Source organism: Phocoena sinus, chromosome 2 (genome assembly GCF_008692025.1).
Source record: "Phocoena sinus isolate mPhoSin1 chromosome 2, mPhoSin1.pri, whole genome shotgun sequence".
In the NCBI taxonomy this organism is placed as follows: Eukaryota; Metazoa; Chordata; class Mammalia; order Artiodactyla; family Phocoenidae; genus Phocoena; species Phocoena sinus.
Genome location: NC_045764.1, coordinates 145,768,922 through 145,782,413, shown reverse-complemented (window position 1 = coordinate 145,782,413; position 13,492 = coordinate 145,768,922). Strand labels below are relative to the sequence as shown.

The 13,492-nt window shown below is 48.9% G+C and overlaps 1 protein-coding gene across 2 annotated transcripts in view; it reads right to left on the bottom strand.

Annotated features, from left to right (window-relative positions):
- SUSD6 (sushi domain containing 6) overlaps window positions 1-13,492 on the bottom strand; it is a 100,099-nt gene that overhangs the window by 15,684 nt on the left and 70,923 nt on the right. For both annotated transcript variants that reach the window (XM_032623044.1, XM_032623042.1), the window contains one exon: window positions 683-880. In XM_032623044.1, the coding sequence (XP_032478935.1) occupies window positions 683-880 (198 nt within the window). The remainder of the gene's footprint in view (window positions 1-682; window positions 881-13,492) is intronic.

The following is a 13,492-nucleotide window of genomic DNA, read 5'->3' as shown; positions in this document are numbered from 1 at the left end:
AGACATGAACCATCCAAATGCACACATCATTCCACCATCTGAAGTCCCACCCATGCGGCAGGAAAATTTATAAGAACAGGGCGGTAATAACAATCTGTTCTAAGATCCTGCAGCTTTAGTTGTAAACCTCAGGCCTGTGCCCACCCTTCTCTGGGGTGTCACGGTCTTGAAGCGCGAGGGAAAGCACAAAGATGACTGCATGACACACTCTCCCGCAGGCAGCTGGATTTCCTGTCATGCATGACAGGAGGCGGCGGAGGGGGATAGGTCTTCTGGCCAGCTGGACTGCAGCTCCGTGACAAAACAGTCCACATCCATTCAAGGAAAAATAATATAAAAGAGACACTACAGAAGGTACTCGCACCGTGCTCACGGGTTAGCAGAACACAGTCAAAGGTCACCGGCACTGGGCCAGGCAAACAAGAGAGCCGGTGCATCAAAGGGACTTTACATAGCACAGCAGATGCCTCAGTAGCTCGGCTGAAATGCACTGGGACACGCACCAGCAATCCAAATGCCTTTCACAGAGACATGAAATCCCAAAGGAAAGGAGGCTGTAGGGCGTCAGAAGGGCCATGCTGCCCCACAGCACAGGGTGCTCCAGAGGGAGCGGGCACCACTTCCCGCGAGTTAGAAGAAAGCAGAAGCCCAGCAGCACCCCTCACTCATCTGCCAAACTGACCCTCGTTGAGATGACAGCTGATCTCCATGGCTGGCTTCCACTCGCCATTCTTACACGTCAGGTATTTGTAATCACCCTTCAACATGTAGCCTTCAGCACACAGGTACTCGATGACGCTGCCCGAATTCAGGGGGTCTCTACAGGGCCGGGGGTGGCAGATGTAGCCACCATTCTCTGGCTCCGGGGGCAGGGAACACACTGCAAAGACAGAGAGAGCAGAGGTACAGTGGTGAGGTTTTCCAGCGAGACTGCCGTCAGCGACAAAGAGGGGCAGCTCTGAGGGCTTCAGCAGGAAACACGCCAGGAGCAAAGAGCCAGCCCCTTGGAAAGGCAGCTGGCCAAACTCTGCAAGTTCAGGTTGCCAATGACAGAGGGAGGCGCCCTGGCAACAGGGGAAGCTTGGCTGCTTGCAGCACTTCCCCTCGCCCTCCCTCCCCAGCACTGCGCCTTAGGACAACTGCATCCATCACTGAACAGTAGACTTCGACAAAGCTGAACTTAAAGAGATCTAGCGCATGTGGGGTTTTTTTCAGCATTTTATTCTTTTATGATTACAAACTGGGTATTCTTTTTTTTTTTTAACTCTCAGTCTATCCCTCCCCCTGCCACCCTTCCCCGCTGGTAACCATAAGTTCATTCTCTAAGTCTGTGAGTCTGTTTCTGTTTTGTAGATAAGTTCATTTGTATCTTTTTTTTTTTTTTTTAGATTCCACATAAAAGTGATATATATATTTGTCTTTCTCTTTCCCTGACTTACTTCACTTCGTATGATAATCTCCAGGGCCATCCATGGTACATATGCACAATGGAATATTACTCAGCCAAGAAAAAAGAATGAAATAATGCATTTGCATAATGTGGTTTTAATAAAACTTACTGAAATACACAACGAATCAGAGTGACAGGTGATAAAACACTGGTAACCTGCACAGGGGAAACATTAGCCTTGTTTCCAACATCAGTACCAGAAAGGAGTCCTTCGCATGATAAAAATGTGACTTCTTGGCATCAGAGGGGATTTCTGATGCATTTCCTGGGAGGCTTCCCAGGCCCCCATGCACCACCCATTCCCTGACTAGAGCGGTCACTGGCATCAGTCGTCTCTATCCCACGGTAACGCCCATTATTTTTCATTCAGGTAGGACTGTTTAGCTTTAAAAGCACCTTCACTGACCTCCTATCTTATTTATTCCTCTGACAACTCCGTGAGGTAGTTATCATTTCCCCCTTTGAAGATGAGGACACTGGCCCACAAAAGTTACATGACTTTTAGCCAAGTCAGGCAGACCTGGGAGCAGAGCCAGGGCTTCCGATTGTAAAACCTGTGCTCTTCCCACCAGCAGACACTGCTTCCACCCTAGGAGTGAGCGGGCCTTTAAGGAGTGCATATATGTCAAGGTTGCCTCCCCTATGAACAGGTCAGTTAGGGAGATGGCAAGTGGTACCTAAGTGTGGTGGGAACGCTGGTGTATAGGTAAGTTGCAGTAATACGTCAGAGGAGCCGGAAGGCCTGAGCAGCCCAGGGAGAAGGCAGCCTCCCCTTCTGAGCCTGGACAGACACTACAGAACTGAAGTCCCCAGGCAATGGATCATGGGGTATGCCTAGCAAAAATAGGAGGGGACAGGAGGGGCACTATGGGATCACTGTTAAGAAGGCTGGGCTGGGGGAGAAGACATGCTGGCAGGTGGCCAGGCACCGACAAACTTCAACTTACCACAAGCCTTACCTACCAAGGCAGGAAAGATGAAAGTCTCTAAAGGACATTTGATTTTGCTGACAAATACCCTGTCCCCATCGTGACTACCACAAGGACATCAGTATGAGAATAAGAACTGCTGGGTTTCTTTTCTTCACTTCCTCTAACAGACCTGGAGTCTCTGACTGCCTGAGAAAAGGTGCTCTCCCTTCATGGGACCACCCACCACTCTCTCACCAAATACCACTTCCCTTCAACCTGCTATTAAGCAAGATGACTGCCAGCCAGGCTGTGGGGTGGATACTAAGTCGAAAAAGAGATGGTGGCTCCCTGCCCTTGGGCTGCTGATCACTGAGACTAGGAGAAAAGACTCCATATTTAAAGCTGTTAAAAACCCTAGGGTAGGTCCACAGGGATCCAGAGACGTCTAGGCAGCCTGTCTGAAACCGGCAGATGAGCCCAAGTAAGCCCCCTCAGTCCCCTCTAAGCACACACCTCCTCCTCTAGACTCTTCCCACACCACCCACCTCGCCCAAGGTCTTGAACAGGAGGGAGACACAGGCATCACATTCCTTCTGGTGCCTCTCTAAACTCTGGCCAAGTAGTTCAAAGAGCTGGCCAGCTGGATTTCCAAAGGAACCTCAGCAAACTGCTTTACCCTTTACACTTACCCTCTTTTGTTCAGGGCAACAAGCCTGCCACAGATTCTCCCGGCTCTCCTTGGGTTGTGTCTAATTGGTTCATTTCCTCAGGGTAATTAATGATGAGCACCCGGGGGGGCACCTCCCGAAAACAGGCAGGACCCACTTATAGGTCCAGTGTGCTGGGGAAGACAGCCCCAGGGGAAGGGCTGCTCATTCTAAAACCATTCCCGCTCTGCTGGGTACTTCTGCCCATAAAGCCCACATCTTCACGGAATCTCTGACAGGGGCCCTGGACATCACCTGGCACCCATTTTTTACGTGCAAAAAATGAGGTCTACAGAGAGGCGACTTACAATTCTATTTCAATTCAACTAATATCTACCGATTACTGTGTAGGGATCATTGTGCTATGCTCTGAAAAAGGACAGAAAGATAAGCACTTCAGGTACCTGTAGCCAAACAGGGGTATGACAAGTAAGTCCACACATATATTTTTAAATTAATTAATTAGGTTGGTTGCAGCAGGTCTTAGTTGCGGTAGGTGGGCTCCTTAGTTGCGGCTCGCTGGCTCCTTAGTTGTGGCATGCGAACTCTTAGTTGCGGCATGCATGTGGGATCTAGTTCCCTGACCAGGGATCAAACCCGGGCCCCCTGCACTGGGAGCTTGGAGTCTTAACCACTGCGTCACCAGGGAAGTCCCAACACATATATCTTAAAAGTTGTTTTCTTCACGGCTTCTGGGTTTTGCGTCTTGGCTAAGGGACATTTTCCTAAACATACTCTCCAATATCTTCTTCTAACGTTTCATAGACTGGGTCCTTTGTCATGCAGATAATACCTTCATAGAAAAAAAAAAGTCTTAGGAAACGTATACATGGTACAAAATCCAAAAAGTAAGAGGGTGAATGTGGAAAGTAAGCCCTTCTCCTTTCCTACTCAACTCAGTGCCTCTCTCCAAAGATACTCCACACAGATTTATTCTAATACACATCAAAGAAAGGGATTAGTGTCACAAGAGAGGGAACTCAGAGCAGGAGAGACCAACGTTGTGTGGGGAACGGCTGGGAACAGCTCGTGGAGGAAGTGGCATTTCCAACGGGGCTTGATTTCAGCAGGAAAGGAGGTGGTGGTTTGAAGCTAATGCACCAAAGTAGGATAGTGTAGATTAAGCCCAGGGAGCAGCAAGTAGCCTAGGTTAGCTTGGTTGCATAAGAAAATTTGGCCGAATGAATAAATAAATAAAATATAATGATAACAGTAGTAGTAGTAATAATAATATTGTGATGAAACCATCTTGTAGAGGGGCCTTGGCTGCAACAGGAGGTGTTTATACTATATTCAATGGGCAGAATTACAAGCGGAGCTGAATTTGATATAAGATGGACAGAAGTTGAGAGAGCTTTTAGAGTAGGTCAGCTGTAGAGCAACCCTTGCATGGTGAAATAAACTGGACAAAAGTTCTTTTATGTTTGTCTATGAGGATCATACAAAGTGAAACAAACTACAGTATGTTAGGTTCAGCGTCACAAAGGGACTGCCCCAGGTCCGAGGAAGAAATAAGGAGGCCTTAGAAGGAAAAGTCAGAAAAAGGCAAGATTGTTTTAAGACGCCAAGAACAGAAGGAAAAAATATGGCCCCCTTGCCCAATCAAAGAGCAGAGTGGGAGAGCCGTGGCAAAGAGCAGGTGCTGGAGAGACCCTCTCAGTGACGCCTGGGGTTCACAGGAACGGGAAGAACATCAGGAAGAGCAAATAAATCATTCAGTGGCTTCCAGAAGCCCCTGTTCTGGGCAAGAGGCTGACTTAATCAGGCGTGCTCTAGGACAAGCCCAGGTCCGCAGGAGGAGTTTCAAGCTCTGTTCCTAGTCCCAAGAAGACAATGAACTCATCTGATTTGGCAAAGCTGCGTAATTTCAAAAAGAGAGGGAGAAAAGCCAGAAGATGGAAATTTTACAGAAAAAAATCAATTAGCTCTCCTTAGCCTCCTTCTCGGCTTTCTGTTATCTCTTACACCCACTTAGGCCTCCAGTGAGCACAGGAAGCAGCGAGGTAATTCTCCAGGGGGCCCCCGCAGAGTGCCTGGAGCACAGCAGTCATTGAGCAGGAGACCATGTGACCAGCTGGTGAGGGTGCAGACGGAGGAGACGCAAGGCAATCCGGCTGATACTTCTACCCCAGAGTCCCCGCAGCCTAAAACCATTAGCAGAAACCAACAAGAACCCCCAGTCAGCACTTCTAAATGTGTTTTGCTTTTGCCATTTTGGGGACCAGACTTTTAGGAAGAAGAGACAAATTAAAGACAAAACAAAGTCTTATAAGATTCCATAACAAGGGAATCAAAACAAGCTCCAGGAATGGCCCTGGGGTCAGAGTGTTCAGTTTAACAAACTGAACAAATACTTGAGCCCCTTTAAAAGGAGGTGTGGGGCGTAGGGAGTGTGAAGATCAGCTTGAGGAGAGGAAGCAGACATGTAAACACCTAGCGCAGTTAAAAAGACTCAACCTAAGAGGTGTCCGTCTGATGTCACTTATCAAGAAAACACTATACTCCCACACACAGCGCCTAAGGGCTTAAGAAACTGTGTCAGTGTTCACTTGCAGGCTTGAAATAATGTCGTTTTACACCAAAACCAGTGCACTGGCACTGAGAACACAACTGAGCACAGAGAAATAGGTGCTCAGTGAAGGTGTTCAAAGGATGGCCAGAGAAAAGCTTCCCTGGGAATTCAGGGGAGAAGGAAGTGGTTCCCCCAAACCCACCACACCAACACAGCAGCTGTGGCCATCAGGGACACGGCTGAGGCATTATCAGACGTGTCCCTGTGTGGCTGTAACTCCATCAAACAGTTAAGAGCGAGCCTCTCCTCACAAGACGCTCTAGCAGGGCCACAGAAGTAAAGGAGACAGGACCATGCCCTCAGGAAGTTTACAGTCTACAGGACACGGACACACGCACAGCCAACTCTGATGTAAAGGAAAGAAGGAAGTGTTCGAAGGTGAGCTCTTCTGTTGGCCTGGGGTGACCTTCTGGGTAGGGACATCTTTTCTGTTCATCTGAGAACCGCTGGCGACCAGAGGAAGGTGAGAGCCCAGGCAAAGAGAAACGGGAGAAAGGAGAGGAAGGAATGGATGGAAAGCACACACCTAGCACAATACTGTCCAACAGAAATAGGATGCGGCCACACAGGTGCTTTAAAATTTTCTTAGTAGCCACATTAAAAATGTACAACTCGCGAAATTCATTCTAATAATATATTTTATTTAACCAATCTATGCAAACTACATTTTTGATCGCTCAACGCATAATATAAAAATTTATTAATGCGATATTTTATATTCTTTTCATAATAAGTCAACACTTACAGCACATCTCAAGCCACACTAATCGCATTTCAAGTTCTCAATAGCCACCTGGGGCTCGTGGCCATTGTACGGGACGGCACAGATGCTAGGGATCTGAGAACAGTGGGAAGGGTTCAGACCACACAACCGAGTGTGAGACAGGAGGCTAACAGCAGATGAAGACAGCATGGAGCACTGAGGGTCCCTTCAGGCTGTTTTTTAGAGCACTGTCTATGTGCTTGCTCTCAAAGCCCTTTCTTGATATATGAAGGTCCAATTTCTACTTCTAGCCCTCAATGGTTTGCTAGGAACAGAGAGAGCCAGAGAAGAAGCAAGGCAAAAACAGCAAAAAAAAAAAAGAAAAGAAAAAGTGCAGATTTCAAACATGCAGATTTCTTTTTGCACGTAAGACAAGGAAAATAATAATGATTGCAAACAGCATTATTACATGTGCCAGGCACTCTTCTGAACTCTCTCTTTACACGAAGCAGGTACTATATTTTCTCCATTTTATAAATAAGAACAATGCTCCAAGCCACACATCTCTAGATGACTCAACAGGCGCTCTGGCTCCTGAGCTGCAGGTCTGACCACGAAGCCAAGGTGGGCCTGCAGAGGAGGGCAGGACACCAGGCTCCATTCTGCGGTTCATCCCCCGATGGACTAGGCCTAGGGCCTTTGGAACATCTAGCTACTCTGTGAAAGGTGTGAGCTTGCTAGTTCAAAGGGGAGATGATTCTCCTCAAGAAAGCCTCCCCAGAAAGTTGGTACTGGGCATTCCAGACAAATGCAAGGGGGGACGGGGTATCACATCTGACTACAGTCTAAAGGTTCCTTCTGAGGCCTCCTTTAGAAATCTCAGTAATTACAGCTCCTAGTCACTGACCATCAACTACATGCCAAGTTACCAGTCTAAGCACTCTACGTGTTTACCTCGTTTAAACTTCACAGAAACCCTGTAAGAAACATTACTGTAACATTATACAGGTAAGCAAACTGAGTGAGAGAGGTTAAGCAACTTGCTCAAGGTCACCCAGCAGGTAAGAGGCAGAGTCAGGATTTGAAGCCAGGAGGGGTGGGGCCCACTCCACGGCACTCCCTGGGCAGCAGCAAGGGTGCTGAGCCCAGCTTCTCCTCCCACACCCGCATCTCGGAAAGGGAGCCACAGAGAGAGGAGCCCAGTGACAAAGACAAATCTGGGTGCTGCCCGTGGACACCGGTCTCTCCGGGACTCAGTTTCAGTACACACAGGCACTGAACCAGATGGCCTCCGAGTCTGCCACTGGCAAATCTGTGTACGCTGGGTGGACGGCCAGCCTCACCACCTCCCGAGATTCGTTCATAAAGGTCCTACAGCCGCCGCAGTTTTGAACTGAGCACAGGGTGTGAGAGGCTCCAGGAAAACCATCCTGTCTGTGCAGAGGCTCCTGCATCCAGCATCAGGGCAGATTCCTACCCTGGGCACGTGGTGAGGTCAGAGAACCAGGCAGGCGGAGGTCAGTTAACTCAAGAGAGAACCAAGGGCTGCTCCTGTCCATGGCTCTCCCTGGCTTTCTGCCTTCCTGACCCCACTCAAATAGTCAAAAGTCTACAAGAGGCTGCAGCGAGAGGGAAGAGAGGATTTCTCATGCCATCTGCAACCTCCCTCTCCTCTAAGACAAACCTTCCAGCAGTCAGACAGGAAGCCCATTGTCCTGCCAGGACCCCTTTTCTCATGAGAACTTTCCACATGCCGGGAGGAGGGCCAGCTGTGGGGTGCTCAAGCCCTTCCCAGGGTGTGGCCCTGGAGCCGGGGTGGAGGCTCAGTGGCAGAAGCCACCACGGCTTAGGCTGTCCCCACAGCTCCTCGCAGGCCCCTAGCACCACCTGCCTGAGAGGGGCCCAGCCCAAGCCCTGCTCCGGGGGCCTGGCAGCTCACAAGTGGGTCCGGCTTCAGAGCCTGTCCCTCTTGTCTTAGGCCTGAGTCCCTCACTCCCCCGACCTCACAGGAGAGGGGACATGCCGGCCAGCAGGTCAGAGCCCACAAGAAGGAAGAACATTTTCTTTATTGAACCCTGCCCCAAACATAAAAACTCCTGTCACCTGGAAGTAGCCATCCAAGTCCCTAGTCATTCTGAAAGAAGAAGTGCTAATCCTCTCCCTGGAAACCCTGACCTGAAACTACAACGGGGTCAACTGAAACCCAGCCCATCTTTCAAGACTCAGTTCCAAGGTCGCCTGCTCCAGGACACTGTCCCAAAGAGAACTCAGCAGCACAGGGTAGAGATTACCAGCCTGCGCCTACAGGGAGAGCACCCAGGGTGTGTACCGCTCTGACAGCTTCCCACCACGTGGGCTCAGGCAGATCTTCCTACGCGCCAGTTCCCTCATTTGAAGATGGGGACACTAAAGGTATGCACCTCACAGGGGCGCTGTGCAGATTCATCAATCATGCAGGTAACGTACCCGGTAAAGGGCCTGTCGCACTCCAAGTGTTCAATAAACAGCAGCTTTATTACTCCTCCTCTGTTTTCCCCCAACATCTTCACACCTCTCTATAAACATCACTGTATTGCTGTCTCTGCAATTATTTTCTCACAGGTCAGTCCTTCCCCCACCTCTCCATTAACCCACCCACCTACCCAAGCTGTAGGGCAAGCATTTGTTCTCCTTCCTGTTCTGATTCTTGTATTTCCAGAACTCGGCACAGAATCTGGCAGAGTAGATGCTTAGTAGAAAACTGACTTGACTGGGAAAATTTTGCCCACATTTCAAGGCACTACCTTGTTTGTAAATGCAAAGGGTCTCATGGTTTCCGATTTGAGATAAGTCAGGAGCAGGTAACAGCTGAAACAGGAGGGAAGGGGGCAGGGCACAACCTTTAAAAGAATGACACAGCCACAGGACAAGACAAAACTGGTTAGAACTAACCAGATCCACGATGCCGGAAGATTCCACTTCCAGTGGACCTTGAGCCTCATTATATGCTCATTGTAATGCATTAGCTAAATGGTAACACCCACTAGCGCCATGACAGTCCTGAGGCCAACCATAATAGGTCAAAAAGTAGGCGGTGGCCCAATTCCTGGAAATCCCCGCCCCTTCCCCCAGAAATAGTTGGAATAATCCTCTCACTCATTAGCCTACGAAATTACCCCACCCATAAAAACTAACAACCCCATATTTCCAGAGCCTCTCGCCTTCTGAGATGGCCCACTCTCTGTCTGTGGAGTGTGTTTCTCTCTAAATAAATCCACTTCTTACCCATCACTTTGTCTCTCACTGAATTCTTTCTGCAACGAGACATCAAGAACCTGAGCTTCGTTAAGTCCTGAAACCAGGTGTGTGATCTCAGTTAAAAGACGGTGAGTTCAAGTCCCAATCTCGGTTTAGGCTGGGTTCGAGTCCTGGCACATGGGTTCAAGTCCCAATCTGAGCTGCACGGTTTTACAGCAGAGAGACTCCCTCTGCATAGTACATCTCATGTTCTCTAAGTTGGCATCTACCAGTGAAAATATTCTCCCAGCCAACCAGGATCAGGGCCACAAAGAGTCAGAGCACGGTCTGATGGATGAATCTGGGTTTGACCTAGGGGCCTGCCCTGCAACCCTGTCAACTGCCTGAGCTCTTCTGAGCCTTACTCCTTGACAGCCAATACCCACCTCTGTAAAGTGTTTGAGGGGACAGATGAAACTGTGTACCTGAAACTGTCTTGCATCATGCCTGGCACACAGTAGGCACTGATAAATTCTTTACATTTATTTTCACATTGTAAACTCAATTCCCACCTCTGGTTTTTGAAATGGGGCAGGGCAAAGACTCTGGCAAAGAAAAGAAAAAGGACTGCTTCAGAAATTTCTGGATATCTGGAGAGAGGACAGGCAGAGAGCAGAGAAGGATGAATACTTTGGAGGGGCTTGCTTTGCTACCTCCTCCTCCAGCTCAGTAATATGCCAGCCCCTTCCCCACTTCTCAGCAGAAACTGGGCTGCTCTTGGCTGACAAGTGGCCTCCATATAGCCTGTTACCCCTTCACCCCCTCTTGTTCTCACAGCTCAGGGACTTGGGGGGCATGCTGTCAGCTGGGACTGCACACCCTACCCCACCCCTAAACTGTATGACTGCTATAAAACGGGCAGGCAGGAGGACCACTCGCCTTCTCCTGCTGCTCCAGGCCTGGGCTGTACAGCATCTAAAGCCCCCCCCCCAATGCAGTGACCTACAGAGCAGCGCCCACAATTGTCTGCCGCCCCCGCCCCCAGGATGTTGGGACACAAGCAGAGCTAGGGAGCCAGGCCATTCCACAGGCATTAACAAATGATACTGTGTTCCCTTGAGAGTGGTAGTTAAAGGGTTAAGAGAAAGCAGATGTTTATTTTTTTCCTCATCAGCAATTGCTACTTCCTGGTCTCATCTCCTTCATCCTATCATCTAAGGAAGTTGCACATGAGTCGGCTCTCGCCCTCAGAATTCCTCACCTCCAGGAGGAGGTAGGCTGGTCCTCTGGAGGAAGGCCCCAGTCAGCTGCTTAAGGCACTGTCCAACCTCAAAAGGATAACTGATGAGCAAGTGATAATTAACTTAGGAGTCGGGCTTGGAGTTTACAACAGGGTTGGACTCTTGGGTACAAAGCTCAGAGTTGTGGTTTCATTTCCAATTCTGCCATCTAATGGAAATGCTTCATGCCAAGTCTGGTGCCAGGCACACACACACAGTAGGCCTTCAAGAAACACCTATTTAAATTTAAACTAAATTTAGAGATCTCTGTTGCCCAACAGGGTGGAAGTGACTAAGAGAATTAACATTTATCACCAGGCGCTAAACTAGGCACTTTAAAGTTGCCATCCTAATTAATTCTCCCATCCTATGAGGAAGGAAAGTGAGGCTCTGAACAATTTAGTAGTGGCCTGAGGGTACACAGCCACCCAGTAGTAGAGTCTGGATTCAAACTCTGGCTTGCCTTTCCCCCCATTATAGGGAAGCTCCCTGTCTACAGATGCCACCAGAAAAACTTACCCCAAGACCTACAAAAGTATAGCATGGGGGTGGGGTCCATTTGACAAATGTTATAGTAATTCCTGTTTGGAGAAGAATGTGGACTGGTGAGTTTGCCTGTGCCCAGAGGACTCAGCTCGTATCTCAAGTGGGGCCCCATTTTTCCAGAGAAGAGGTGGGGGGAAGGCAAGACAGTGTCCTTCACTAAGCTCTGAGCATTACAAACAATGGAGCTCTTTAAGGAGTACAGATCCCAAAGCTGCAAGTGGGAGAGGGTATGGGGGCATTTTCAGCTGGGAACACAAGCCTTCCAAGAGGGATACATGAAAGGAAGCTTGCCACTAAATGCAGAACAGGGACGTGAGCTAGAGTAGATAGAGGGCTGCCCTTCTGCCAGCTGCCCAGAATACACAGGATCCCCGGGGCAGCTCTGCCAAAGCCCAAAATAAACAGCCTCCTCTGCCGTGTATCTCCAAACAGTGAGTCAGGCAGCGTCTTGCTTATGCTGGGTGCTCAACAAGCCACTGCTACTTACCGAGGCCCACACAACTACAAAGAATGAAAGGAAACAATCAATAAACTCTACCCACGGACGGTGGCAAAAATCAGCTGAGGTGGCAGAAATCAGCTAGGGGGATGGCCTAAAACCAGCAAGCACCACACTTCTTTGAAAAACACTCACCAGTAATTGAGGGGTAAAGGCCTGAATAATCTTTCCTGAAAAAACAGATGTGACTGGGTCTCCCTGTGACAGACAAGGTGCAAATAACAGACTACGAGTCTAAGGCAGGCCACGAAGTGAGCCCTGTATATTCTGTAGGGCTTGTGTCAGGCTGACCCTACCACAAGACTAAAGGAAATATAAAAGGGAAAAGCTGTTCTTTTGGAGGGGGGTGGGTGGCATGGGGAATGAAGCTAGGGCTAGGGGTCTTGTCTTTATCACCTCTGAACCAACAAGTATAAGGAACACTGTGACACATGGACCATGGGAAGATACAGTCAGAAGTTACAAAGTCCACTCATCTGGAGAGTCTTCTCCGTCCTGTGGGGGATGGGATTCTCTTCTTTAAACACTTCATCTGTTTAAACCACCCTGTCTCACATAACCAGCACAGGAAAAGGAGCTTGTCAGGCCTTCTTGGTTTCCTCTGCATCTCCTAGAAGGGGAACTTATCAGCCTGCGCTATCATTAGCTGACCAAAGGCGGTGAGGAGTCAAATCCGCCCAGAGGTTGGTTTGTTCTTCCCTACTTTCAACTTGTGGATCTTTCTAAATTTCTGGACCAGATGGAGCCAGGGTACTCCTAGCAGATCCCTTTCCTCCCCCCAGGCAGCAAGGAAGACAGGAGAGCCTCTCACCTCCTGTGAATCCACTCAAACCCGCTGTCAGGTCCAAAGCAGGGTGCCTGGCCCCCAAGGTGCTTTCTCACACACCTGGGACTGGCCTCCCCTTTGATTTTAGCCTGAGTATTTATTAGCCTGACTCTGACATATTGTCAAGACTCCTCGATCGTTAAACAGAGCGACCCCAAAAGAGATTACGGAAGCTTTGGAGACAGAGTCTCAACCATGCTTTTATTTGTCACACTGAGGCCCACGCTCCTGTTACCTCCCCGCTGGCCTCTCTCTGTCTTTGGACCCCTGACCCTGGCAAGCCACTTTTGACTGACCAATCGAGATTCCTGGTCAGAAGACGTTGCCTGCTGCAGCCTCACCCATTCTGTGCCTCAGTAGATAATCTTTTGTATTCCAAAGAATGCCTTTCACCCAGAAGAGAGGTAAAAAACATTTGCAAGCATTGATTCTTATCCTCTCTGCATTTCACTCTCCTAATAGGAATGCCTTCCTCAATGTAACAAATAAATATCTATGAGCACCTACCAATGTGCCACCAGGTTGGTGCCAGAAATTCAAGAGCAAATAATACACAGTTCTGTCCCTGAGGAGACTTCAGACTCTTTGGGGAGATAGATGAGGAGCCCCAAGTACCTTATAATAATAGTAACATCTACGCTGTTTATCCCCCAGAGTTCACGTAGGGATTACATGTATCCATTCATTCTTTCAACAAGTTGTTTTTTTGGGTTTTTTTGCGGTATGCGGGCCTCTCACTGTTGTGGCCTCTCCCGTTGCGGAGCACAGGCTCTGGACGCGCA